The 27937-nt window shown below is 40.9% G+C and overlaps 1 protein-coding gene across 2 annotated transcripts; it reads right to left on the bottom strand.

Annotated features, from left to right (window-relative positions):
- Positions 1-862: 862 nt before the first annotated feature.
- On the bottom strand, positions 863-27916 carry LOC136572749 (lecithin retinol acyltransferase-like). Of its 2 annotated transcripts, none has more exons than XM_066573609.1 (2): positions 27338-27916; positions 863-3494 (listed from the first exon to the last, which is right to left on the bottom strand). In XM_066573609.1, the coding sequence occupies exons 1-2, from the start codon at positions 27866-27868 to the stop codon at positions 3342-3344; spliced, it is 684 nt and encodes a 227-aa protein (XP_066429706.1). In that variant the 5' UTR covers positions 27869-27916; the 3' UTR covers positions 863-3341. The 2 variants fall into 2 exon arrangements, with proteins under 2 accessions (XP_066429706.1, XP_066429705.1); XM_066573608.1 differs by lacking the exon at positions 27338-27916 and adding an exon at positions 4813-5392.
- Between the last annotated feature and the right edge of the window lie 21 nt (positions 27917-27937).

Here is a 27937-nt window from a genome sequence, read left to right as displayed (position 1 = left end):
TGTTTTTAATTAGCGATGCTGCATCTGTATTCTAACTAAAAATGCTAACTTATGACTTCTATATGTTATATTATGGCTTGACTGCTCAAAAAAGTTTGTCAATCCAAATGTCTTGTATTAACCAAGTGGCTATATTCAAGTTCTATGCTTGATATTGGCTATACTTCGATACTTGTCTCAATGAATACAGATTAAGGATTGCAACTTTTTGAGAGTGACTTGAAAGTTTTTCTTCTGTACATGTTCTGTGTAGCTGACTGTCATCCCTCTTGTACTGAGTGTTGTGCTGTCCATCAGTTATCCACTACTGTTCTGTCTGAAGAAAGGTCATGCCCCGCACATCAAAAAAGACTTTTCTCTCTTACCTACAATGCAAAAATCCTTTTTGCTATTTTATGGATCTGGTGCCAAGTTTATCATACTTGTATAACTGATCACAAATCACTGTGTTGTATGTATTCTTAGTGTTGATTAGATATTGTTGATGGTGACTCAGTCCGCACTGCTGACTTGCATTATATGGTCCCAGATTCAAATCTGACTGAGGATACTATTGCATGGCACCACCAACACTAATGATATAGAGCTAATTGCTGGGCTGCACTTGCATGTGCAGCCCAGTAATTATCTGTAAAATGCAGCACTTGTGTAATAAAGCACCAAATCTAAATGGAGTTTATATACTCCATGTGCTTTCATTATCCACAGTGTGTTTCATATGAGGAGATTATATTGTAAACCCCACTGGGGACAAGAGACGATCACTGAGGTTACAATCAGTGTGCAAATTTGTGGTGTTTGTTGGCATCACATAAATGATGACAAATAACAGAAAAACAGGAAACAATTTGATTTTCAGTAAGCAGCCTTTTTATATAAATAACTAAATTCTGAACACATGTATTGTTGGATGGTAATCATAAAACAGAACAAAGCAAGTGAAATGTAGAACTGCCATCTCATTTCACAGAAAGTTTCACATCTGCTTTTAGTAGCAGTATTGGCTAAAGTTACTATCGTAGTAAAACTCGTATATTACAACATAGATATTACCATTGTTAGTCAGTGTTTTTATTATACATTTCAGCAAATGGGATATCATACAACATAATGTGACAGAAGTAAAACATATATTAACTATAAAAGATACAAACATGTTAGATGTATATTCACTTGGGGAGAAATAAGGGCTTTTCCACCCTTTGATGTAAGCAAACGTTTAAATACTGTACAGTGGAAAGTTCTGCATCTTTCTCATATACTTTGCATTATAATGCCTCACCGTTTTAAGAGCTGTTTGCCATCAGCGAATGAGAACTTTCCAGTGTGCATCCAGAGGCTGCAAACCTCTATAGACCAATACAATGCTTCTCACAGTATTTGCTTCACTTGGATCCAGACTAGTGAATCTTTTATGACATAAACAGTCTGTTTTCAATTCTACCTATACTAATACATCAGGACAGGAGATCTGTGCTACTGCTGTACCGTATTTAGATCATAGGAGCTTTACCTATATTAGATACATTGTAACAATCTCTCTGTTGTGAATAATGATGAACAAAACTTTGCAAAAAGTTTGGGTTTGGTCTGAATTAGTTCAAATCAAAACTGAAGTTCACCAAAACCAGTGTGTAATAGCCATAAACACCCTGTATTACACTCTGACATTGTTATACAGAGCCTTTACAGCTCTTAGACAGTGTTATATACCAGCGCTCAGGACTAGTGTTATACAAACTGAACCAATAGAACCCAGTTTCCCATAGAATTTTGCTAAAAGCTTGGTTCGGGTTTATGCCAAACTGAACTTTAAGCAAATCCGACACGAAACAGGGTTCTACTGTTTCGGTTTGCTCAAAACTAGTTGTAAGAATCATGAGTTCTGTACAAGATTTCAGTCTCTGCGCATAAACAAGAATAACCCAATCCAATGGCAGCTAGCAGCGGTTCTGAAAACTGTGAGGAATTGCAAAGCAATAATTCAGTAAATCCACTATTTCGGACACAAGAGAAACACAGAACAAAATGTGTCAAGTGTGAAACCACCCAAGAATAGTAAAATAACAAACATAGCCCTATACTTGCCTTTTAAAAGGTGCCTCATTAACCCGCCTCTGCCCAGTCCTGATCTGTACTACGTAACTGCTCTATCAACTAATTGGCCACCAAACTATTCTGATGGCCTTGCCAGGAGAAAGAAGAGTAGTACAGAAATGGATAGTGACCTAAGGGTAAGTGACCATTTTATAAAGTGTAAGTATATGGCTATGTTAATTATTTGTCTGATTCGGCCAGCTTCACAGCTATTCTGGGAGTCCTGGGTAACCCTTGTTAAAATTTTATGGTAAAATTTTGAGAAATCAGACAGTTTTTTTTTTTTAAACATTTAGACTTTTTATAGTTTACATTGAAAGATAATTAGTAAAACATATATACAATGTATACTACTTCTAGTATGATGTTATTTCATTATAAATATAGTTCATATACGTTTGTTAACGTTGTTAGTCGTTATTCTTTCACTAAAATTGTCCAGTTTCTCTACAGTGCAATTGTTAAAAAGTGCTAGTGATGTGACATAGAACACAGCTTACAACTCGGTTGTAATAAATGTGGAGCAGGAGAACTAGGAAGTTTATGACAAATCTAGTTGACATGAAAAATGGAAGACGAGCAGACGATATAACTGATACTATGTGCCATGGTTGTGGATATAGTCAAAACCCTACAAAAGTTACTTCAATGTGGTTATTAGTTAGTTCAATGTGGTTATTAGTTAGTAACAATGAGATAAACTTACTGTGAATCAAAGGTTAGCAAGTGAGAAGAAAATTGGTACAGACAACTAGTTCCTAAAAAGCATGTAAGGTCTCGTGACCTAGCCATGGTAGGAAATCCAAGGATCGTGGGTTGGAAGCCCAGCTTCATTAACTGCATAAGTAGTTTTTCAAAAGTAGCATATGCATCCCCAGCAAGGCAAACGAGACTAGTGTATAAGTTTGGTACATATATATATATATATATATATATATATATATATATATATATATATATATATGACCCAGGTAATATCTGCATTACTTAGACCATGTTGTATTACTATATTTTTGTTTATAATAAATGTTAAAATTATTATAAAAGTTACAAATTATAACTTTTTAGTCGTCTCAATGATGTTACAATACTAAAGTACCAAAAAGTTAGTGATCTCCAGTGTTCTCACTTGCAGGTTTGGCCGATACATTCCATTCCTATGAAAGTTGGCGGAAGTGCATGTAGCACATTTCAAAAGGCACGTAGCAGATTTGGTCATTTATTGTCTTGTCCTACATGCCAGCTCAGCTAGCCATCCAGAGGGTGAAGGTAATAAGGAAACTAGGAAGGGCAGTGAATGGGCCTACTCCCACACAAAGCGTCAATGCCATTCCTACAGCCGCAGAAATCACAACGCTCCTTTGGTCTCGAATGATCTTCTTCACTATATCACAAAACTGTAAAAAGAAGAAAAGTAACAGAAATTAATAGCGAGCTTCGAAATGTAAAGGTAATAGCATTAAATATGTGACCTTTATAACGTGCCTACAGTACTGACTATTTTATCACTGTACCATGGTGTACAAAGGGGATTTGTATTAAGCATTTTTCTACTATTCATTTTAACCTATCCAAAATAAAATATAATCACTGAAGGCACCTCAATGGCAAATTTTAATGAAATGCAAAGAACCAATATTTTACAAATATGTGGAATTTCCTTCAGAAGTTACAATGTAAATAATATAGTATACTATGCAAGACAAAATGAAAATAAGGTAGATTTAGTTATTTGTAAGATTATTTATTGGAATCTCCATAATTAAACACAATATACTCAGTACAAAAAGCATAAACTACTATCTGTCACAATAAAGATAATAAATACACAAACATGCAAAAGAACACACATATATATATATACATATATATATATATATATATATATATATATACATAGATAGATATATATAGATATAGATAGATATATAGATATAGATAGATAACCTATATTAATGTAGATGTGATGTCTATTCCATGCAGTATCTACCACTACAAGCGTATACCTTGTATTACCTATTTCTTATATCAGTCATGTGATCCACACAACGCAGGCATTTGTTCGACATAATAAAGCAAGGAAGAAAATCCCAGTAATCATTTTATTGGACAATTATAGGGAAGTAACACCTTCTCAGACTCTTAGCAGATACCACAAGGTCCAGACAGAGTTTTATGTCTGCTGTTACTACAGGAACTATTTAACTATTAGAAAGGTTAAAGGTTATTAACAATTAAAGTGAATAGTTCCAGGCCCATCTACAATACCAGGTATACGTCACCAAGCAATAAAGGGGAATAAAATTCCAACTTTAAAGGCAAAGAAAAAAGTTACTTTGTACTTGATACTTCCACCCGTTTTATGTGTAAATGAAATTGCGGCACTGAAGGGCTTGTAATTACAGAGCCTAATTATACTGACTACAGACAAAACCTCATAAAGAAGAAATCACAACAACCTTCAAGTAGATTATGTGGTAAGACATACAATTCTGTTATCTGCTTAGCATAGATCTTAAAACATTACTATTCTGTGCTTTGTTCTAGGAATGAAAGAGGTAAATACGAGTTGACCTAATTCAATTTAGCATTTACAAATGAAATAAATTATCCAGTTTCCATTCACAATTTGTAACTGTTCACTAAGACAAAATTGTAAAGCTTATCAAAGAATGCTATGGACTATATGAACAAATCCTATGAAGTTGGCTTTACCTTATCAGTCTGAAAGCTCACAGGAAACCCGTATCTGCAGTAAGTGACAAAGTGCTCGCAGTTATCCCACAGCAGGCTGTAGGATGTGGCCCCCAGCAGCTTCTCAGCCCTCTGAGCTACTTCTTCATTAGAAAGAGGTTTTGTCTTGAAACTTCTGTCCATGTGATTAACTATTATATTACCACCATAGGCAAAGTCCTGCACACTGTCCACTCTTATACTGGCCACCTTAGCTAGGACTCCCAGGATCAGCCTTTTGTTGGTGACGACCTTCCCAATCAGATACTTGTCGTCCGAAATAGCAGGGAGGATATCAGGCATCAGGTGGGCAACCTTGTTCTCTCCCAAGTAGATCCCAAAGTGAACAAACAAAGTTCTGGGGACCTGTAATAGGTCTCCTCGCTTCAGTGTGCAGAACTCAGTAATACAGCTTGCTCCAATTTTCCTCTTTGCCAGGCTAAACTTCTTTAAGTTTGCAAAAACGAAGATTTTTTCAAAGATGAAGACCATCAGTCCTACCAGGAGGGATTTCATGATGCTCACCTTGAGCACTGCAAGGCATGAATTAACTGCTGGGTTGTCTTTCATGCTAATCTGTGGTTTTTGTTAGGCACATGGGGGAGAATTTCTTGACATCACTGAGAAAAGTCTGAAAGCATTGGTCAAAAGTAATATGGGAGTTGCCCTTTGTGGCATTCTGTTAAAAATGTTAAATAGAAGAAAAAAAAACTATAAATGAGCTTTGAGTGTTGGGATGATTTCACTTTCAGCCGTGCGATTTTTGTGAATGTAGAACAACATAGTTAAAATGACGAAGTGTCCGTCAACCTATCCAGTAGTGTAATGTAGATAAGCATTAATAGTAATGAAAACATTAAACCTAATGTAGAAAAACTATTGCAGTAAATGCTAATGATTCTAAAAAGTGCCTAGAGTCGTAATCGCACAATATACAAATCCGTACAATTATGTGACACAGCTGCGCACATTCGGTGCATTTCCTTCAGGCTTTTCATATGAATACAAATGTTAGAGAGAGAATCAACTTTTCTAGCAGACTGAAAAAAGTTCACTTTTTTTAACAGCGAGGTCAATAAATATTTCAAAATGTAGTTGTGGTAGTAGAAGTATAGTGCAGTACTAGTAAAACAAACTAATATTTATTATGGATGTTATCTCATTTAACGTATGCTCAAAGGTCTAAAAGGAAGTTATAGAAATTGACCATAAGGGCTTAGTCACATGGGTGCATCGGCGCCCGTGTTACTGCAGGTAGGAGAAGTGCGGCCGTCTCTCTGCAGCGCTGGGAGAAAGAACATGTGACCGGCTTCATTGCTAGTCATGTGTTCTTTCTTCAGCGCTGCGGGGAGTCGTCCGTCCTGAAGTGCGGCCGTCTCCTACCTGCAGTAACACGGGCGCCGATGCGCCCGTGTGACTAAGCCCTTATGGTCAATTTTTATAACTTCCTTTTATCGTTGGCTTGCTGGCTTCTCGTCCTGTGTGAACGCTCCCCACTTCCCATAGGGGTGAAGCGCTGAGTATGAAGTGGATGACAAGCCTGCAATCAGAGGCGTAACTTGAAGCTCCCGGGCCCCGATGCAAAACTTGTAACAGGGCCCCCAACTATAATGCTTTACTCATAGTACTGGGTTCCGTATATGGAGAAGAGAGGACTTATGGGCCCCATAAGGCTCCTGGGCCTGGGTGCAACCGCATCCCCTGCATCCCCTATAGTTACGCCCCTGCCTGCAATCCAGCGGCAAGTCTCTCTGTGTAAATGCTCTGCACGAGCGCTGACGACCTTAGCAGTGACGTCAGCGCTCTTGCAGTTGTTTGATAGACTATCGGCCCATGTAAAAGGGCCATAAAATAGTAAAGCTTTAACAGTAGCTAGGCTCACACAAATGGATCGGATTCCGTATGCGGGAGGCCTGTATTGCGAATGACCGCAGAGGCTTGCAGGTGGTCATGTGCAGTGCACTTGTTTTTTCCTTCCTTGATTGTATTTCCCGCGCAGTCACTAAGCGATGATGTGGGTAGCCACAGTCCATACGCAATTTTAATTGCATATGGGCCACGAGTCAGACGCCTCCATTGACTTCAATGGAGGCTGTCCGTGCGGAGTCAGCAGCACAATAGAACCTGCTGGGATTTTTTTTCCGCTCACAGAATACATAATTCATGTCCGCGTACGTGAATGAAAAACCCAAACTACATGTCTTTCAATTCCTGCATTTTGCAGAAAAAGTCTGCGCGGGTTGCGATCCCGGATTAGAATCCGTTGGCATGAGACCGGCCTTTTATGGTCTTACAAGCCTTAAACCTGATACAGTAGTAAGCACTACTTCACTCACACAGTATACAAAACAGGCCAACTTAGTTACTAGAACAGGTTTACAAAAGTGTTCATATTTATTACAAATATTATAAACTGTGAAGCCAAGCGTGGGAATTCTTAGAACTACTGAACTGACAGTCATTGACTTGAGTAATTAATTGGGAAAAATATATTTAGGATATTATAGTAATATTATTATTCTAGTATTATTATACTATTGTTTCTTTATCAAAAATGGCCTTTTAAATTCTCCTATTAATGATGTGATCATGGAAATGCTAAACAGGTACGTTTTACTACTACATTGCAAATTGAGCAACTATGGTTGTACTACAATCTTAAATGCATCAAAAAAGGAAACCAGGAAAAATGGAGCAATGGGCTAGTGCATTTTAATACATTCTAATCCATTATGTAAATGAAGAAATCCCAGGAACAAAGCTGACAAAAGGGCAGCTCTGTCTTGTCAACAAAGCTCCTTATTCGGTAGCTAATAACATCAGCAGCCAAGTAAATGCACTACTAACCCACGGGGCTTCAACTTCCCAGAGAGCCTGCAAGTAATGATAGATGGGAAGACACATTCATGTTACCTGAAAAATGACTGAGCCATTGAGGCCCGGAGAAAAGAGAACTTGATCCTTTATCCACTTGTATACAGACAGCTTTTCCCTCAGAGCCTGCCAGCATGCTGTCATCAGCCATTAGCCAGGCCTTTTTGTGCTATCTTAACAAGGCATCACAAAAGATTACCTTATAACGCCTACTTGGTAAGAATTTATCCTTCGTCCCAGCATAAAATCCGGCCGAGAGCATACACCTTTCACACTGCTCCGTGCTTTGTGCATTGACATGTTTATGGCCCAATTTCCTGGCTTTCCAGGTTTCTTTTTGCTGTAGTATATACGTAATTGCTCCTACTCATCAAAGAAAAAGATGTTTAACTAGATACTTCCTTCCCGGCTGACTGGCATAGCAAGACAAGCAACAGGTTTACCTATTGTGAAGTTGTAAAATAATATACTTAAAACTGCAATACTTTACATGCAATACTTCACATAGAAAGATATGCAGTGGACAGGAAAAGCTAGTAGTAGGGTTTCAGTTTTTGGAATTGTTGGTGACCCAAGTGATCTCTATATATACTTATTTTACTAGTAGACTTTTCACATCTTCAGCTCGGATTGATAGCTATAGTGGTTGGTCACAACTGTCATTCGGAACTGTGGAGGAGCTCAATGGACAAAGAGGAGCCCACTTCGGAGAGAATGCCCACCCGCAGAGCACTTGTGGTGGCTGCTCACAGGGGATTAAAACATGTTTTCTTGGGGTAGCTGATACTAGACTCCTAAAGTATCCAAAGGTATATATATATATATAATCCCTTCTCCCCTGCCCCAACCTAATGCTGTCAACAATTTAGCATTGGCAAAACTGTAACAGACTCCCTTATACATTCTACCCTTCTCTATAATTACAATTACATACAAAAGCCGACTCTAACTATCATTTTTTTCTTCTTCGGGGCACATGTCCAACACTGCTAACCCAACACCAGTCTTACTAATATTTGCCCAAACCTATATAGCCACTATTAGTTATTATTACAGATTGCAGGATGTTTAGATTGGATTCATACATGCAATTTGTTTAGCCAAACATAGATACAAAAGATAGGAGAAGTACAAGGTGAGGCAAAAGTCTGGGCACACTGGTGCAATAATGAGAAAACTGACCTCCAATGTGTGAAAGTATTAATTAGGAATGAGGCTGCATTTTTTAGTGTAGATATTTTTGTCAGCCATTATGAACTCCACCATATTGAATTTAGCTCAGGTTTTTCAAATGGGAAGGGGGACATGTGATATATCAGTTTTGGCTAGAATTTATGCAGAAACACATTGAAAGTGTCAGTTTTGCCCTATCTTTATTTGTTTAGGAGTTAAGCAAGGGCAAAGTTGGTAAACTGTGTCTGACATCCAGGGCCTTTTTTCATTGATGGATCACTTAATGGTGAGAAGTGCCTCCAGATGTTACAGGATTTTATATTCCCATCTGTGCTCAATGACAGCGAGTTCCCACATTACTTTCAATAGGTTGGCGCACCTCCGCACTTTGATGTGACTGTACGCAGATGGCTGGATGTGCAATGCCCTGGACACTGGATTGGGCATAAAGGTCCAGTAGAATGGCTACCAAGGTTTACTGGGCTCAACACCTTTAAACTTTTATTTCTGGGGCTGTTTAAAGTTCCTTGTGTATGCGGAAAATATATGCAATACGATTCACTTGAACTTCGAATCCAACAGTGCTGTGAAGAAATATCACCTGCAATTTTTCAGCGTGTTCACAAGGACTGGATTAAACGTATAACCATTTGCATTGGGCAGAATGGTGAACACATTGAACATGTCATGTAAAGTACTTTGTGAAACTTTGCCCTTACTTTACTCCAAGTTAAGTAAAGATAGGACAAAACTGACACTTCCAGAGTGTTTTGAGTAATTTCTATCCAGAACTAACATATCACATGACCCCCTTCCTATTTGTAAAACCTGAGCTGAATCCAATATGGTGGAGTTCAAATTCAACCTCTCTCGCAATTAATACTTTCACACAATGGAAGTCAATTTTATCCTTCTTACACCAGTTAAATGGATGTGTCCAGACTTTGGCCTCACCCTGTATTAGTCTTTTATGCTTCCTTCTCTTTGGATCCACTCCTGGGTTTTGAATAAAAAACTGCAAAACAACTTGCATCAAACACTGCATGTGTGAATCCCGCCTTAAGTAATGTTCACAATCCAATTCCGATATATGAAACTGATTCTTAGTTGCAGAATTTTATCCACAACAAAGCTGCAGGATGTGAATGTGCACTTATAGGAACTGTCTGAAAACGGGCCTTGGTGTATATTGCAATAAAAAAAAAATCTTGGCCTTAATTTCTCAAACTTCTCTGGAAAAATTAAAGGGGTTGTCTCGCGAAAGCAAGTAGGGTTATACACTTCTGTATGGCCATATTAATGCACTTTGTAATGTACATCGTGCATTAAATATGAGCCATACAGAAGTTATTCACTTACCTTCCCTGCGCTGGCGTCCCCGTCTCCATGGCTCCGTCTAACTTCAGCGTCTAATCGCCTGATTAGACGCGCTTGCGCAGAAGGGTCTTCTGCCTTCGGCTCGGTCTGGCACGAGCGGCGTTCTGGCTCCGCCCCCTTCTACGCGTCATCGCGTAGCTCCGCCCCGTTACGTGTGCCGATTCCAGCCAATCAGGAGGCTGGAATCGGCACATGTGACGGGGGCGGAGCTACGCAATGACACGTAGAAGGGGCGGAGCCAGAACGCAGCTGCTATTGCCTATATCCATCTTCAAGATGCAAGCTATGTTTTATCCCGAAATTGTATAGAGTTCTCACGGAAGCGCAACAAGACAGATTTATTTGGTGATGTGCAGGCGCACCTCTGCTCCAACACCGTGCAGCAAGGCAGAGGGGAAGGGTGCAAATCATAAGCTATGCCTACACAAATGGTCAGCCATGTGAGGGCAGACATCGTTGCCGCACGTATGCAATTATTAAGTGCGGAGGGGAAGGGGGTGCACATCATAAGCTAGGACTCCCCAAACGGGCAGACACATGAGGGCAGACGTCATTGCTGCACGTATGCGATTATTAAGCTAGCAGGGATACCCCGCGTTTCCTGGGATTAAAACTTGAACCGAAGATACATTAACGTGGATTCAGATTTTAAAGAAAATCTGTAATGACCATAGCAACCAATCACAGCGCAGCTCTAATTTTACCTCAGCTATGAAAAAATGTTTTCCTTTTGATAATTGTATTTGCTATCCATTTTTTGGTCCTCTTCTAATATGTCGCGCAAGCGCAGGTCAGATCTAGCGCATAGCTCTAGCAGAGCTCAAGCTACGAATATTACTATACAGCAAAACACAGATTAGATGAAAAAAAAAAAAATTCCACACGGACGAAGTCGCGGGTAACAAGCTAGTATAATATAAGGTAATGACTATAGTCATAAGCAGGGCCTACAGTGAATGGCAAATTGCATCACCTATCCTGAGATCTGAAACTGCTGCATCCACATTACCATGCCATGTAAGCTAGTATCACAGCTGAGGTCAGGGATTGCCTGTAGTTATATGGATATATAGCACAACACAGCTGCAGAAAAAATAAAGACTGGCAGGGAGTAGTGGAAGCTCCAACAGTAATGGTTGTTTTTTAAAGTTTTTAATATTTCCTGCAGAAAGTTTAATTTCTTAAACTCTTGGATAATCCTTGTAAGTTTGCTGCATGCTGCCAAAATGGAAAATATATTTACAGAAATAGCGAATTTAGCCCAGTGCCTTCAATTCTCTCATCTGTAAATCTTTGGAGGAAAAATGTAGCCACCTTACTTATGTTAAGGGGTTGTCTGCCATAAATTTTTATTGTTAAAAACAGGTTCCTCATGCTGCAAAAAGAAAAAACAAATCGACCAATCCTCATCTCTTACGGCTCCCTGTGTGCCCCCTACTGACAGCTCCGTGTCTCCACTGTGGCATACCATATCAAGGAGGCTGCTGCAGGCAATGACAGGGCTCAGCAATCGAGTTACAATGAAAATGTTGTAGAACCCCTTTAACAGTCTTACTTCATAGAAACTTTCCTAAACTGAGTATTGCCGTAGCATTGATGTTTGTAGCATTACTAGTCACAGTTGAAGTGTTATTTCCACTAATACATATATACAGACTACTGTTTACAGTACTGATTAGCTTCCCTATAAAATACTCAATTACAAGTATCTACAGGACATGACAACAAAATCACAGTCCTTACATACAAGTTGTTAAGAGCTATAAATTGTGGGACCTGGACTTTCCAGTTCCGAGTTGTCCTCAATCGGTAGATTAACTGGAACTATGACATGGACACAATAGTTCATTTATATCTGTTCCTGTGTCAAAGTGTAAAGATTAAAGCCCAGGCGTGTCCACACTTTATAAAGAGATCTAGGTCGGTCTTTGTATACTTGTTGTGTAATAGGATTATGTAGAGCCACATGTTTGTGATCAATTATCAAAGCATTTCACACTTCGAGTAATAAACTGTGCTATGCATGGTACAGCGCCTGGGAGGGTGGTGCTTGAGTCTCTGAATGTCTTCGTTATGTATCACTTCTGCCCTAGTGTTCCTATAACCCTTTGAGGACCAGGCTGCTTTATACCTTAAGGATCAGACACTTTTTAGGGATTTTACCCATGTGGTGATTTTACGGCCCCACTTTTTTTTCTTCAGCTACCAAAAATCTTCTGCAGCATTTTTTTTCTGTGACATATAGGGCTATTTTTATATATTTTTGCACTGAAATTTTTTTCGGTCTTTTAGTATTATTAGTGGTAAAAAGCTAAAAAAATAAAATGTTTAAATAGTTGTTTATTTTTAAAATTAGTATATTTACACCACTAAATTAAAAGTACAGGAATATGTTCCTCATTTTGTTTTGGACATTTTGATATATAATTTTATATAGTTCCTGATTACGTGGCGGATAATGGCGACTGTTCAGGTTGGTGTCAGCGGTGGGTCGTTTTATTTTTTTATGTATGTATTTTTATTTTATTCTGTCATTTTTTTCACTTAATTTTGTAACAATTTTTTTTTTTACCATTTATGCCCCCCATGACGTTATATAAGATCTCTGGGGGTCATTTGCATGGTATTTTTCTTTTTTTTTTTTTTATTTCACACTTTTCCACTGTAGCTTGGGCATCCCTGCTCATATACTGCAGTTCCCTGGCAGGGTGCAGATGGCTTCTCTGCTCACAGCACTCGCTCCCTGCTGGAGCCAATAGATTAACAGGGGCTCAGTGCATTGGGTGTACGTACTATATGCCCCAACCCGATGCACTAAGCCCATCAGTGTATTGGGTCCAGTGGAGAGTGAGTGCTGTGAGAAGAGAAGCAGTCTGCAGAATAGAAGGGCTTCTCTCCTTCACAGAGCACCACCAAGGAACTGCAGCATATGAGCGTGGAGAGCAGTAAAACACTGGGGATGGTGGAGCACAGAGCTATTAACAATAAATATATAATACAGACACTTATTAATAAACTGCAATATAGGAACAGTTGTGTCTGCAACTGTTCTTTAGAGAAGTCAGAATCTGGGGCACCAGAACTTTTGCCCAGTGCCCCATGAAAGCACCACTTTCAACTCTATGCACATCTTCAGGATGGGGGATTAGTTGAAACCTATAGCAGTGATCCTCTTTTGACTTCACAGGCCTGAGGAGGTCTTTGTCACTCCGATCATCAAGGTGTCAGGGTTATATTTTTTGAGAAAAAACAGGAGACACTATAACCTTTTAAGTGGCACATAACTGGGTGTTTTTTATTAGGTGGCACAAAGTGGGTTGTATTACTGTTATGAAAAAAGGCAGTATTACCATGGGCTCCTACAAAATAAAAATGCACACATTTATTATTTTCTAGAGGACACAGCCACAAAATCATTATCTAGTAGTGTAATGATACTGGCTGGAAACAAGAGGACGGAGCTACACTTCACCTATAGCAGTTGCCTCTTTCAGGTGCCTACAGTGTCAGATACCCCCAGGACTTACAGTAGGGCTAGCCGAATCCTTGTGATTCATAGACATGCGCAGTGCCATACACAGTCTGCAAAATGTTTAAAATGATGAGGGGAGACCCATTGTATTCTCATAATTATAGTAAAACCTTAAGCTTGGTTTAGACACAACAATTATGGCTCAAAAGATTTTTTGAGCCATAATGATTGTGTGCTGTTTTACACAAAGTGATCGTTTAAATGTTAAGCGATCACCCTGCGCTCTGAGCGGGGGATGCAGAAGACAAGCGGGGCCACTTGTCTTCTGCATCCAGCTGTTCCCCGCTCGGAGTGCCCGGCTGGTATACAGCCGAGCGCTCAGAGCGGTGATGAAGAACACAGCTGGACAGCTGTGTTCTTCATACCCTGCCTGTCTTCAGGAAGCAGGATACAGCTGAAACAATAGTATCAGCTGTATCCCACTGTGAATTCCTGCTAGTTGATCGCTGATCTTTCAGCATGCTGAAAGATCAGCGATCAGTGACAGCTTAACGAAAAAGTCAGTGCACTTAGACACAACAATTATCACTCAAAAGACGGCTTTGAGCGATTTGTGAGCGAAAATTGTTGTGTCTAAAAGGGCCTTTAGGATCATTCTGAAATGTTGAGTTATGTGTGCTGTGCAATAATTTATTTAGCTGTAATAAGCACATTTTTAAGGATCCCATCTCCCAAATATATCTTACACCGTCATGAGTATTTGGTGAAGATCTGCTTATACACCATTCATATGAGAATGTATATGTGTAGAGTGCATTTACAGGGTATAGAAATTGATAGCCACAGTAAAATGCAGTTAGTTGAGTTACATTTGAAGTTGTGTTTCCCAATGTCAACCAGATTAAAGAAAGAAAAATAATCTAATATAAATAAGCCTACATGCTTTTTCTTGCACCACACTTTGACCCCTTTGCTGTAACTTTGGTGTATGATGTTGGTGTCATTAGATGACACACATGGTCACCGCTGCCGTAAAATCATCAAATGTGAGTTTAATACATTCAGGGACCTGTCAGGCGGGTGGAAAGTTACAATGTTAAAGGGGTTGTCCCGCAAAATAAAGTAAGGTTAAACACTTCTGTATAGCCATATACATGCACTTTGTAATATACATCGTGCGGTGCGTAGAGACAAAAAGAGAGACTGATAGACAGAGATACATAGAGAGAGCGATACAGACAGAGCGATAGAGACAAATAGAGACATGGCAATAGAGAGACAGAGAGTAATAGACAGAGTGATAGAGAGCAATAGACAGACAAAGCGATAGAGACAAATAGGGAGATAGCAATAGAGAGACAGAGAGAGTGATAGACAGAGTGATAGAGAGCAATAGACATACAGAACGAGAGCGATAGACAGACAGTGATAGACAGAGAGCAATAGACAGAGAGAGAGCAATAAACAGAGACAGTGAGAAAGACCCAGAGAACGTGATAGAGACAGAGAGCAATAGACAGTAAGAGAGTGCGATAGAGTGAGAGACAGACAGAGACTGAAAGAAAATGAAAGAGACAGACAGACAGAGCGATCCCGAGAGAGAAAGAGAGAGACAGACAGAAATAGACAGACAACGAAAGAGACAGAGAGAGAGAGAAACAGACAGAGAGTCAATGAGAGAGACAAACAGTGAAAAAGACAGAGTGAGAGACAGATATAGAGAAAGACAGACAAACAGAGAGAAAGACAGAGAGAGACCTGTAGGGTTTTTTATATTAGTTATCTGTTGCAAATACAAAGTGACTTACAATCACTTAACCAAGCAGATTCAGAAGTTCACAACCACCACTTTTGAAACATTTTATGTTCATGTATAGAGATGAGCGAGCATACTCGTTAAGGACAAATATTCGAGGTGCTGGCAGGGGAGAGCGGGGGTGAATGGGGGGGGGGGATCTCCCCCCCCCCCCCCCCCCGCTCCCTCCCGCAACCCACCGCTCACCCCCACGGCACCCGAATCTTTGCGGACGAGCAGGCCGATACTTGAAAAGGCCGATACTCACTCGAGTATTTGTTCTTAACGAGTATGCTCGCTCATCTCTATTCATGTAGCAAATATCGGGTCAATCTAGTAATTGTGAAAGTCCTGCATTGTGGCATCACTGGGATCTGAGAGGTGTTATTATTACTTATTCTGAACTTTTGAAAAAAGTTCTAAAACTCACCTTAGAAGCGTAAAGACCGTTCAGGAAGAAGGGCTAAAATAAAATGATAATACAAAATCTGCTAATATACTTTTGTTTCTATTAACGTTTTCTCTTCCCATTCATCTGCTTTGAGTCATATAATATTCTATATGGTGATATCGCAGTTGCTGGCATCACGTATCACATTATCTGGGTTATTAGATTTCGATTCAATGAATTTCACCAATTACTATTTTTCTTATCTTTTGACCCTTTTATTTCCTTTTTTGCAGTGTGGGTGGTGTCAAGGATTATATGTATGACTCTTTTAGAAGAGAAGCAGGGCTTTCTTTGTCCTATTCTAACTGGAATAGAGATTGATGGAGTGTAAAAAAGTATCAATCCCAATGCTAATACATCACTGTCATTCCTTAGAAGGAGGATAACATGTTTGCAGCCATGAGTATTAGAGCCATGCATACTCCTGGCTGTATTGTCCCATGCAAAAAGAAAAATCTGTTAAAATAGTTGCTCATTAGAAACATAATAGATGAGCAGCACACTGTACTGTGCTTTTCTACCATCGGAAGATACTGCAGTAGTTTAGCTTCATTTCTCATTTTATACTAAAAAGAAAAGGTTTGGTACCGTGTTAGCCAGTAGAACAAAACATGATTGTTCCCAGTAAGAGAAACCATGTAATCTTGTAGATATGATACTTTTTAATAGCTAACAAAAATACATGATGTTATAGCGAGCTTTCGAGGCTCCTTGGTCTCTTCATCAGGTTTTTAATCTGAAGAAGCATATATACCTGTATTCATGCACATAAAAAGGCACAGACGTAGTGTGATTAATTTACATTTGAAATGATACCAGAAGTGGATGAGCCTACAAGTAAATCCCTAATTAGTCCACAGATAAGGATGTGAGAGTTTTATGATCTGTAAATTGATGTTAGTTCAGAGTCCCCCTCTATCTCTGCAGCAGATCTCTCAGATAGATGACCCTGCAGTAAAAACCTGACAGCTATTCAGACCTGTGTTCAGATTATATAAAGCTGGTCATAAAGTTGTATTCTCAGATCCTTGTGTGTTTTAGGACTTTTAAGGTGCCATTTACTATAATAACCCTCATATGTGGTGTCTGGCAGCTCAGCCACAGGTAACTCGGTCTTTCTTTTTCTAATTGTGTGGCAATCAGATCTCAGCCTTGCTTTAAAGAGTGCCTGCACTTTAAAAAAAAATATACAGAGAAGGACAACGGGAGGAGGGCGAGAGGACTAACTCTTACGAACTCTGGAGACCATGGGTAGCCATGAGATCTTCAGACACCTTCGAGAACTGGCTAAACACGGGCGGTCTCGACTCATAGGAGCATGGAGAGCCGAGAGAGCAAGGTCTTCCCCCCTCCCCCTCCCCCCCATCATTCCTACACTCGCCCCCCCCCCTCAAATAGGTTTGTTTTTCCTTTCTATTGGTAATGGAAATTTAACATATTTTGCCACAGTTGGTTTAGCATTGCGCAGAGACGTGATGTAGAGAATAGTTATGTTGCGACCGAAAAATATGGGCGGATCAATGCTGTGAAACACCACTTTGTCTTAATTGAAAATGTTTAATAAAAACTGATTGAAACTAAAAAAAAATATACAGAATAGATGATTCTAAGCATTTTTGTAATAGGTTTTATCAGCCTATTCTGTATATTTTTCTTACCAAACCTCTCTACTGCTATACAGCGACATGAAGACGGGTTTTCACCTTATTGCATAACAGTAGAGGGAGCTCCATCCAGATGTGCTGCGGAGCACTTCACCGCAGGGATACAGCCGGAATTCCATCTTGTGGCCGCCAGGGACATCGGGCCCTTTGATGGTTGATGTCTCTCTCTTTCCTGATGGGCAGCTCCCCAACATGGGGGAAACTAGCCACATACACCACTCTGCTGCCTCTGTACTGCGGTGACTGCCTCAAGTACTGCAGCCGTGATGCAGCTCCAGCCCTTATATATCAGGCGCTTACAGCACCAAAGACTCCTGTGCTTAGTGTGTGAGGTTTAACAATGGTGTCATAGCTTATATGGTGTCAGGCTGAACTAGATGGACACTGTCTTCATTTAGCCTCACATACTATGTTACTATGTTATAGTCAGGTAAGGCCTTGCAAGGGTTGAAGTATTAGAGGCGCGGGTATATAAGTGTAATGCAAAGTGTTAATGTAGTTGTGTATCACATATAATGGTTAAGTGTATGATGATATGTCTGTGAAGCTGTAAGTGTAAGGGTGCAGCAAGGCACATGCTTAGAGCTCATTCACACGAGCGTTGCACTTTTCGGTGGCCAACATATACGAAAATCGCATGAATGAGAGAAAGCCATGACTAAATCACGTTTTCTCGCCCATTCACATACCCCGATGTATGTACGGTGCAGCCCAGAATTCCGTTGCCTGGGGAGAAATCCTTCAAATGGCTCAGTATAGCCAGCTGACATAGCTTAGCAGCGCTAGCACTGTTAAAATCCCTCCCCCTTTCTTTGCCGGCAGCTGCCATAGGCTTCTATGGGAGCTGCCGGCTGATCGCGGCCAAAAGATAGGGCAAGACTTATCTTTTCCAGCTGTGTTTAAAAAGGGCCGCCGGATGCCATGTGCCTTACTGCTGCCAGGGGTAACTAAAGAGGAACAGAACGAGATGTACAGTCTTTGACCAAAAAAATCAAGCACTTAGAAAAAGGTGTCATTTTACTGCAAAACTTGGCATGCAGTTACATCTCAGGCAGATATGCAAATGCTTACAGTTGTGGCATAATTAGATGAACGGTATTGCCACCTGAGGCCCTAAAAGTGGTTCCTTGCCCTATAAAAAGGCTCTCAGAGGTTCCTTGTGTGTAGAGCTTGTTGACCACTAGACGCCTCTATGATGTAACCGAAAAGATATTACCCAGTTAATAGAGTTTGAGAGGGGCACATTATTAGAATACGAGAAGCTAGATGTTCGTATCCACGAATTGCCCGTCATCTGGGCCGTTCTGACCAGACTATTATGAGGTGTTGGGACCGTTTGCAGTGGTTTCATGAACCATGGAACTGGACTGCTGTGGAATGGAACCGGGTTGTCTTCAGTGATGAATCCTGGTTTAGTTTGGGCCCTGATGATGACCATGTCTGTGTCTGGAGACCTCGGGGTGAGCGTCTCAATCCTGCCTTTGCTATGGAGTGGCACACTGCCCCCTGCTGGTGTGATGGTCTGGGGGGCTGTCGCATATGACAGTTGGTCACCCCTAGTAGTGATATGAGGGACAATGATAGCTCAGCGATATGTTCAGGACATCCTGCAGCCACAAGTGTTTCTCTCATGGTGGATTCCTAGAGGTATCTTCCAGCAGGATAATGCTCGGCCGCACACACAAAGGGGTCACAGGAATGTCTCTACAACATTGTCACACTTCCATGGATGCCCGATCGCCAGATTTATCACCAATAGAAATGTATGGGACCATATGGGAAGCAAATTTTGACAGCCTACGAGTTTACACAATATAGAGACTCAGTTACAACAAACGTTGACCAATATGCTGCAGGATAACATACGGAAGCTGTATACCTCCATGTCCTCCTGTATCACATCTTACATCCAAGCTAGAGGTGGCACAACTTTGTACTAGTGCCTCCTTTCAAGTGTAGAGTAGTATCGCCCTAAGGGAGAGAGAGAATTATGCTTCCAGTTTGTTATACGCGGCGATCTTCCATCATACACCATGTCCGCCAGCTGTTAACCCTTTAAATGCCAATGTCAATGAGAGGGCAGCTGTCATTGAATGACAGCTGAGTGCTGCCTGCAATTGGTTACAGCGCTCAGCCAATCACAGGTAGCGCTCATCCATTCATTGAATTCGATGAATGGCGAGTGCTGCCTGTGATTGGCTGAGCACTCAGGCAATCAGATGCAGCCATTTCAGGAGGTGGTTATTTTAAATTTCCACCTGCAGAAAGAGCTTCAGTACAGCGCCGGCGAGCCAAGTGGCTAGATATGCCGAGCCCCGACAGGTGAGTATATATATTTTTTATTTTTTACACAAGTTAGGGAGGATTTTCAGGGAAGGGCTTATATTTCAAGCCCTTCCCCGAAAATCACTATGGGGGATGCCTGCAGCCGACCCCATTGAAATCAATGGGCACAAAGCTTCGGTCACACGTATTTTGCACATCAGTGCAGCGCATTTTTTTGCTCTGCATGGATGTGTTAAAATACATGCTTGTCTGACCGACTGCTGTTACACGAGTATTAGCAGCCGCAGCTAACACTCATGATTTACGCCAATTGCTGGACTGAAGTTTCAAGTCTAGGTGCAGCGCCGCAATAAACAATAAATCGTGAGTGTTAGCGGTGGCGACTAATGCTTCTTTACTAGTAATGTGGAGTGCAAATCTGACCAATGGTGAGTCATTAAGCCAACCCTTGCAATTTTTCTGGTTTGTACAGTTTGTGATAAAACAGAGAAATGCTTGTATGATGCATGCCAATGAGAAACATCTGTATCTAATTAAACCTGAGGTTTTCCTCTAGCTACATGACCCTTAGTAATGTTTAGGCTGCTATTACACCTGCCCTAGTGGCTGGCACCAGTACATGCAATTTAGCACTAATTGTCAAGCTGCATCTGCGCTTGTAAGTTCAGCCTGGCAATTATCTGGAAACCGCAAGTGCTAGTGATGGCCGCTAATGCTTGTGTGCGCAAAAAACATAATAAAGTATGCAGTTTTCAGAACTATATGATCTGTCAAAAAAAGGCGCGCAGTTTCTAAAAAGTGCATGCATTTAATGCATTTTTTGCTGCGATTCAGAAATGCTTTAAAAATGCATCAAAAACACCAAGTGTGAACACAACCTTAGTACTTATTCACACATCCGGTTTTTGTTGTCTGCGTTTGCAGTCGGCTGTACATGGACAGTAAACGGATCCATTCAGTTCAATGAGCTTTTTCACACAAGCAATTTTTTTGGACGAGGCCGCAATCTGTGTAAAAAATCACAGCATATCCTATTCTTGTCTGTATCACGGATAAGAGTAAGTCCTGCAATGGCCACTGCCCACAGGGCCTGGACAGCACACTGATGCGTGTCCGTATGCTGTCCGATGTGAGTTGCACCCGAGAATCTAGGGCACATCTTGCATATGGATGTGTAAATAAGCCCTTAGGGTTGGATCACACGAGCGTATGTGTAAAATACTGCATGTCTAATGCAGCATTTTACTGCTGTGTGAGCCGACGTATCACTGTGTATGGCAGCGTATCTCACGCACGCTGTCATGCAAAGTCAGACGCGTTTCTTTTTTTTAATTTCCTGCTCTTTCGCTTAGCATCATTGCATATAATCACCGCACATATGCAGTGTAATTGCGTATGTACAGCATTTATTACGCCCCAATAGAGAACAATAGGGCTCTATCGCGCATAATATGTGGTAAAATAGAACATGCTGCATTCTTTTGCCATATTTATAATAACATAATCTTAATTCTAAAACAAAAATCATACATTTTGTTTTTACATGCCAGCGCTGCTGAAATCGGGCTGAAACAGCAGTAAACGCAGCGTTGAAAAACGCTGCGTTTCTACAAACACCTGTGTGGGGTAGGTCTTAAATATTCCACTTTGCAAGGATATCGAATTTTTACACGTAAATCCCCTACTATCAGGGGGGCAGGCTGCATCCAACGGGCAGTAACCAGCTTCCACGCCTGATACAATGCTCTCCGAATTCCCAAAAGAGTATGCCCATCAACAATACCAGCACACAAGTTCTGGGATTGCGGCCAATATCGACAAGATATATTTTTTTCATTATTTCTAGTACCCCATTCCAAAATTCACACAATTTTACACAATCCCAGACCGTATGCATAAAAGCTGCACCATCCATGTAACACTTCGGACAGTCTGAGTTTAATCCAACAGCCAAGTTAAACAACTTTAATGCAGTACGATAAACTCTATGCACTGAATACAGTTGCGATACTTGCTGACTTTCTGATAGGGAGATCATTGGAATCTTACGGAACACTACAGCCCATTTATCATCACTAATATGTCCTAAATCTTTTGCCCATTTTTCTTTAACTTTATTGGGAATTGCGGTAAATAATAAGAAAGCTTCTTACTATATAAATATTACACCCTTTGTGGCTCCACAACACCCAGAAGTAATACAATATATTATCAGTGCACTCATAGCATTGCAGGTTCAAGTCCCCTACAGGGAGATTTAAAAAAAGCAAAAAAAATTAAAAAAAAGAACATGTAAAAGTAGTAACGCAGTATAGAAGAACTACAATTTATTATCAGTGTTATCATAGCATCACAGGTTCAAGTCCCCTAAACGTCCAAAACTGTGGCTGCACACAACTGCTAAGGTTTAAAAGGGAACCTGTTACCTGCCTACACTATTGGTCAAATGTTTTAAAATACCTCAATTTTTCTAGTTTTTATTGATATTTACAGTTTATTTATTCTATACTTTCATTCGAGACACTAATCAAGTTAAGATGAATAAAAATGATAAACTAACTTTGTTTCGCCAAATTAAATCTAGATTCTTCAAAGTCGCCACCTCTAGCAGATATAACAGCTTCACACCATCCAGGCATTCTATTTACAATTACATTCAGATATTGTTCAGAAGTTTCCTCCTAAATTTGTTGCAGAAGTTCCCACAAATGTGCTGCCCTTGTAGGTTACTTTGTTTTTACCCATCTGTTCAAACATTCACTGAAAACGACCATATACTTTATGACACAGAGGGCAAACATGTCCACCACCTCAACATGCAGGCAGCCATACTGCCAAATGAGGGAGCCAATTACACCTGTGGAGGACACCGAAGAGACAGCCACTCGCACTACCTCCTATATAGAGGGGGGGATCTGCTTGGTGTATACTCCCACACAGAGTAGATACAAAGTGCCAGACCTTCTGATACATGTAGTGCACCATGCAAACAAGCAACCTATTAATGACGCTATAATAGTTCGGCGGGCTGCCCTGCACCTTAAAAAGTGATCCACATTGGTACTGCCACCCTGGGCTCCCCCGGCGTTTAAAAGCCGCACTGCATGCGAATAATACATAATAAATGCGAGGCATTAGTTGGATTTTTGCCAAAAACCTGACCTCACAAGCCAATCGTCAAGGCTCCTCGCGTTTTGTGAGTCCCTACACTAAATATAAATGTATCACAGAAGGGGAAAATTAAAAACAAACATTGCTTGCCCCTCACCAGTATGCGGTAGGTCTCTGGCTTAGTCTGTGAAAGGCTTATGATGTGGATCAGAAGCAGTGTCGTGTTTCCTTAAGGAGAGCACCCAAAAAGTGTGTGTGGACACTTGGAGTCAGTGGATCAGGAGATGGTACAGTCTCTTCCCAAGGAGAGCACACAGAAGGGGTATGGGGACACCTAAAGGTAAGTAGGGAATCTTCTAAAGCAGGGAGACAGGACACTGCTTTTGACCCATGTCATAGGCGCCTCACAGACTAAGCCAGAGACCTACTACATACTGATGAGGGGCAAGCACCCGAAACAGTCTGTGCATGGCTTGGTTTGATATTCCCAATCATTGAGGACTTGTTAAAAGGTCATTTTGAATTGAAGGAATGCTGACATTCAATAGATGGTGCTGTAGAGATATTTTTCCATCTTTCCAATTTGCATACATTTCCCAGAGGAGCATTGCCTTATAAGTCTCCTTACTTAACCTTTTAATGGCCCCACACCCTTTTTTGGGTGCTTTCCTTGGGGAGAGACTGTGCCATCCCCTGACTCACTCACCCCCTAAGTGTCCTCACACACTTTTTGAGTACTCTCCTTAAGGAGACACAACACCGCTTCTGATCTCAAAAACGTCTCATGTAATTTTGCAGTGGCCTGTGGTTTGCTAGACCTCTTCCTATCAGAGTTTCCACCAGTTTCCAAGTGCCTTTCGATGGTATGGAAAACTGTACTGACTGCCACCTTTGCTTTTTTAGAAATTTCTCTGTTGACAAACCTACACTTCTAAGGCTACCTGCGCACAAGTGCACGCAATATCGGGCACTCGTCAACGCACGTTTTCACAGCAATGTGATGCGTTTTTCTGTCCAAAACACCTCCAATCACTTCAGTAAAGTAGCAATCCTCTGGCGCAGCTTTGAGCTACGTCAGAGGGCCGGTAAGTGTTTCCCATTGTTTTAAATTGAAAACCTTGCATCACACTCATGTGCACATCGATGTGTTTTTCTGCCCCATTGAAAACAATGGGCGATGCGTTCCACATACACGAAAAGACGTATATGTATATGGCTTCATTCAAAAGAATGGGGTTCACATTCGTGCGACATTTGTGCGTCTCGCAATGCACAACTCTATGTGAAACCGGCCTGAGGGCTTATTTAGACGACCGTATATCGGCTCAGTTTTCACGCTGAGCCGATATACGGTGTCCTTGTCTGCAGGGGGGGATGGAAGAGCCAGGAGCAGAAACTGAGCTCCCGCCCCTTGCCACTATCTGCAATGGGAGGTGCGGGACGGGGCAGAGCTAAGCGCCGGTACTTAGCTCCGCCCCCATCCTGGCCCTCCCATTGCAAATAGTGGCGAGGGGCGGGGAAGGGGCGGGAGCTCAGTTCCTGCTCCTGACTCTTCCATCCTCCTGCCCCCCCTGCAGACAAGGACACCGTATATCGGCTCGGTGTGAAATCCGAGCCAATATACGGTCGTTTAAATAAGCCCTAAGGATTATAATTGTCTGCCTGTCTTTTTTGGTTAACTAGCTTTTTCTTGCTATTATGATAGCTATGTGCTCTGTTTTAAATAAGTAAAACTGCCCTAGTCTGTTCCAACACTAGTCATATAGAATCAGAGGGTTTAAAAGTAATCTACAAAAGTTGAGAGACCTGTAAGAATAGCCTGCATCCAATTTCACACTATAAATTGCTGTCTGTGCTGCAGAGCAGAACTGTCCTTGATGTGCTCCCTGAAAAAAAGCCCTTTGATTAAAATCATAAATTCACACTATTGTTGCATTTCATCTTAAAATATCATATTTTTTATGTTTTTAACTTACTTTTAAACCCTTGAACCATTTCAGGTTATTTGCTGGACTCGAACTCTGTTAATATAAAAAATAACTGGAAGGATTGAGGTGTTCTAAAACTTTTGACCAGTAGTGTAAAGCACCAAAAACTATTTCATAGTGCTGTTAGGCAAGGTGTCCGATTCCTGGTTTTTGCAGTACCCACCGCTGAAGTCTATGCACTGGATTAAAATCTAGTTCTTTTCAGAGTCCCAAGAGTGCACTCTCTTATAAACGTCTATGGCAAAGCACGCGTACGGAAATCTGAAAAGAGTCAGGAAGCAGGTAAGTATCAATAATACAGCACCGATTCCCTGTTGCTTCGCAGCACAATAAGTTAGTTTATGACGCTTAAGTCAGGTGACAGGTTCACTGCAGACATTCTGCAGTATTAACAGTACAACACAAGTGAATGAGATTTGGCAAACCTCTTTCACACATCCCAGACCTGCTGCGGAAGAGCACTGAAAAATGTTGCAGTTTTGATATCTGCAGCACATTTACATTGTGGAAGCTGCACATATCTTTTCTTCATGGAGATCAAAGGAAAACATAAAATCTGCACCAAAATCCACATATAGAGTTTTGTTAGAGATTTTAAAGCGTTTCCGCTGCTGACATTTTCTGGAGCTGCTTTAACGCTTTCCAATCCACTGTCTGACGTCTGAAGACATTCTGATTGAAGGCTGTACAGCTCCGATGTTGGAAGATGTCCGACAGGGTATTCTTACTGTAGATTACTGTCCGCTCTGTTGTCGGGGGCCTCTCCAGCATGTCCCATACCGCAGAGCTGGCTCTAGCCAGCAGATGGCGCCATTGTATAATGGCAGAAAGAGAAAGCCCCCTAGGAAACCCTGAATCCAAAATTGGATTGCAAAGGGTTAACACCTGTGTTTGTCTATTGTTCTCTATAGTCACGTAATAAACGCTGTACATACGCAATTACACTTATGCATTTATACGCAACATCGCTAAGCGACAGAGTGGGAAATTTAGAGAAAAAAAAAGTCAGACCACACATGACCGTGTATGTGATTTTTAAAAAATCTCCTCAGAAACACTTCAAAAATGCACCAAACGTGCAATGTGTGAATGCAGCCTAAGGACACTACTACACAAGCATTAGTGGCCACCACTAGCACTTGCGTTTTGCAGATAATTGCCAGGCCGAACAACCATCACCATATCACAAAAATGCCACTTATTCCACAGCTGAAAATCCACACGTAAAATGCAAGTACATTTATACAAATTCTGCATCAAATTTCACAAAGCTCCCTAACTCTGGCCATCTGCAGAAAGGCAACAGAAACTACGCAGCTCAGATGTTGTGTATGAAGGTGCTTTAACGGTGATTCTTAAATGGTAGCAATATTTTACAGATAAACATTACTTTTACCAGAAAAATTGCAGGCAATTGAAGGGGTTGTCCGATTGTAAACTAGTGATAGTCTATCCTCAGGATAGGTCATCAATAGTACATTAGCAAGGGGCCAACACCTGGGACTACATCGAATAGCTGTGTCAGTGCTATCACGCACTGAGCTGATTTCTACAGGAAGCAGACAGCTCCGTTCTCACTGTAGTGGCCAAACTTGGTATTGCAGGCCAAGTACTCATTCACTCCAATGGGAACTTTGTCTGCAATACCAGCTCTGTCAGCAATCAGCTCTGTGCACAAGCCCACTCGCCCAGAGAACAGCTGATCAGTGCGCAGTCCATAGTGATGGCCCCACGCCAATCAATTATTGATGACCTATCCTGAGTATGGGCTGTCACTGGTTTACAACCCCTTTAACAATCACTATTAAAGGCCATACTGTTATGGGGATGAAATTGCTGTGTAAAATTGTCTGATCTTTTAACAATCAATTTAAAATTGCAATAGCGCCATATGACCACGGTTTTTAGCCACGTCAATGACATCCTGTGCGACTTTACCCCGAATGTGCTAATCTAGTAAGTGTAATAACACCCACTCTTCTATCGAGCATTCATGTATAAAACTAAGCATCTCTCTCGCTAACAGGCTAAATAGGCACATCTGACCAATCCACAGACTACTTTACTAGAAACCAGATAGTTGCTTCAATATAAATAAGTCAGACGACGTGTCATCAGTGTGACTATATACACTTTGTCAGTGGTTGGAAACGTGGTACTGCATGCAAACAAGTAGTTTATGTTGCTCCGATATTTTCAACAATGGCTTTAGAGGCGTTCAGTGGCATCCTTACACAACCAACATATATCTATATATATATATATATATATATATATATATATTAGAAGTGATCTACATCGCTATTGGCTATTTACCTTATCAGTCTGTAAGCTCACAGGGGTACCATATCTGCAGTCAGTCACAAAATGCTCACAGTTGTCCCACAGCAAGCTATAAGACGTGGTTCCCACAAGTTTCTCAGCCCTCCGAGCCACTTCTTCATTGGAAAGTGGATTATTTTTGACATGTCGGTCCATGCTGTTTACTAATATAATTGCACCATAAGCGAAGTCTTGCACATTGTCCACTCTCACACTTGCCATTTTAGCCAGCACTCCAGCTATCAATCTCTTGTTAGTCACAACGTTCTCAACCCGAGCCTTCTTACAGGTTAAAGCTGGAAGAATGTCTGGAATCAAGTGTGCAACTCGATTGTTTCCAAGGTAGATGCCAAAATGGACGAAGAGAGTTCTTGGAACTTCCAGAAGGTCACCTCTTTTAAAGAGCGATGTCTCATAGAGCTTCCCATTTTCATCAGTTACTGAAGTGCGCTTTGGTTTTGGTTTGACGAAGAATAAGATCTTGTCCAGAAGAAATGACAGTACACCCAAGACTGGATTTTTCATCTTCTGGAGTTGCTTGCTGGTTTACCAGTAGCCTTAATGAATTCACATTCTTAGCAAATCCTGTATTTT

Source organism: Eleutherodactylus coqui, chromosome 7, assembly GCF_035609145.1.
Source record: "Eleutherodactylus coqui strain aEleCoq1 chromosome 7, aEleCoq1.hap1, whole genome shotgun sequence".
In the NCBI taxonomy this organism is placed as follows: Eukaryota; Metazoa; Chordata; class Amphibia; order Anura; family Eleutherodactylidae; genus Eleutherodactylus; species Eleutherodactylus coqui.
The sequence above is the reverse complement of the archived record's forward strand: the minus strand, read 5'-3'. Positions and strand labels throughout refer to the sequence as shown.

Excerpts from the sequence above, each read along its gene's own strand:
- LOC136572749 (XM_066573608.1), bottom strand. The coding sequence starts at position 5,346 with ATGAAATCCCTCCTGGTAGGACTGATGGTCTTCATCTTTGAAAAAATC. Across the intron at positions 3,495-4,812 it reads TGAGCTTTCAGACTGATAAG|TTTTGTGATATAGTGAAGAA; the intron begins GTAAAGCCAACT and ends TTCTTTTTACAG.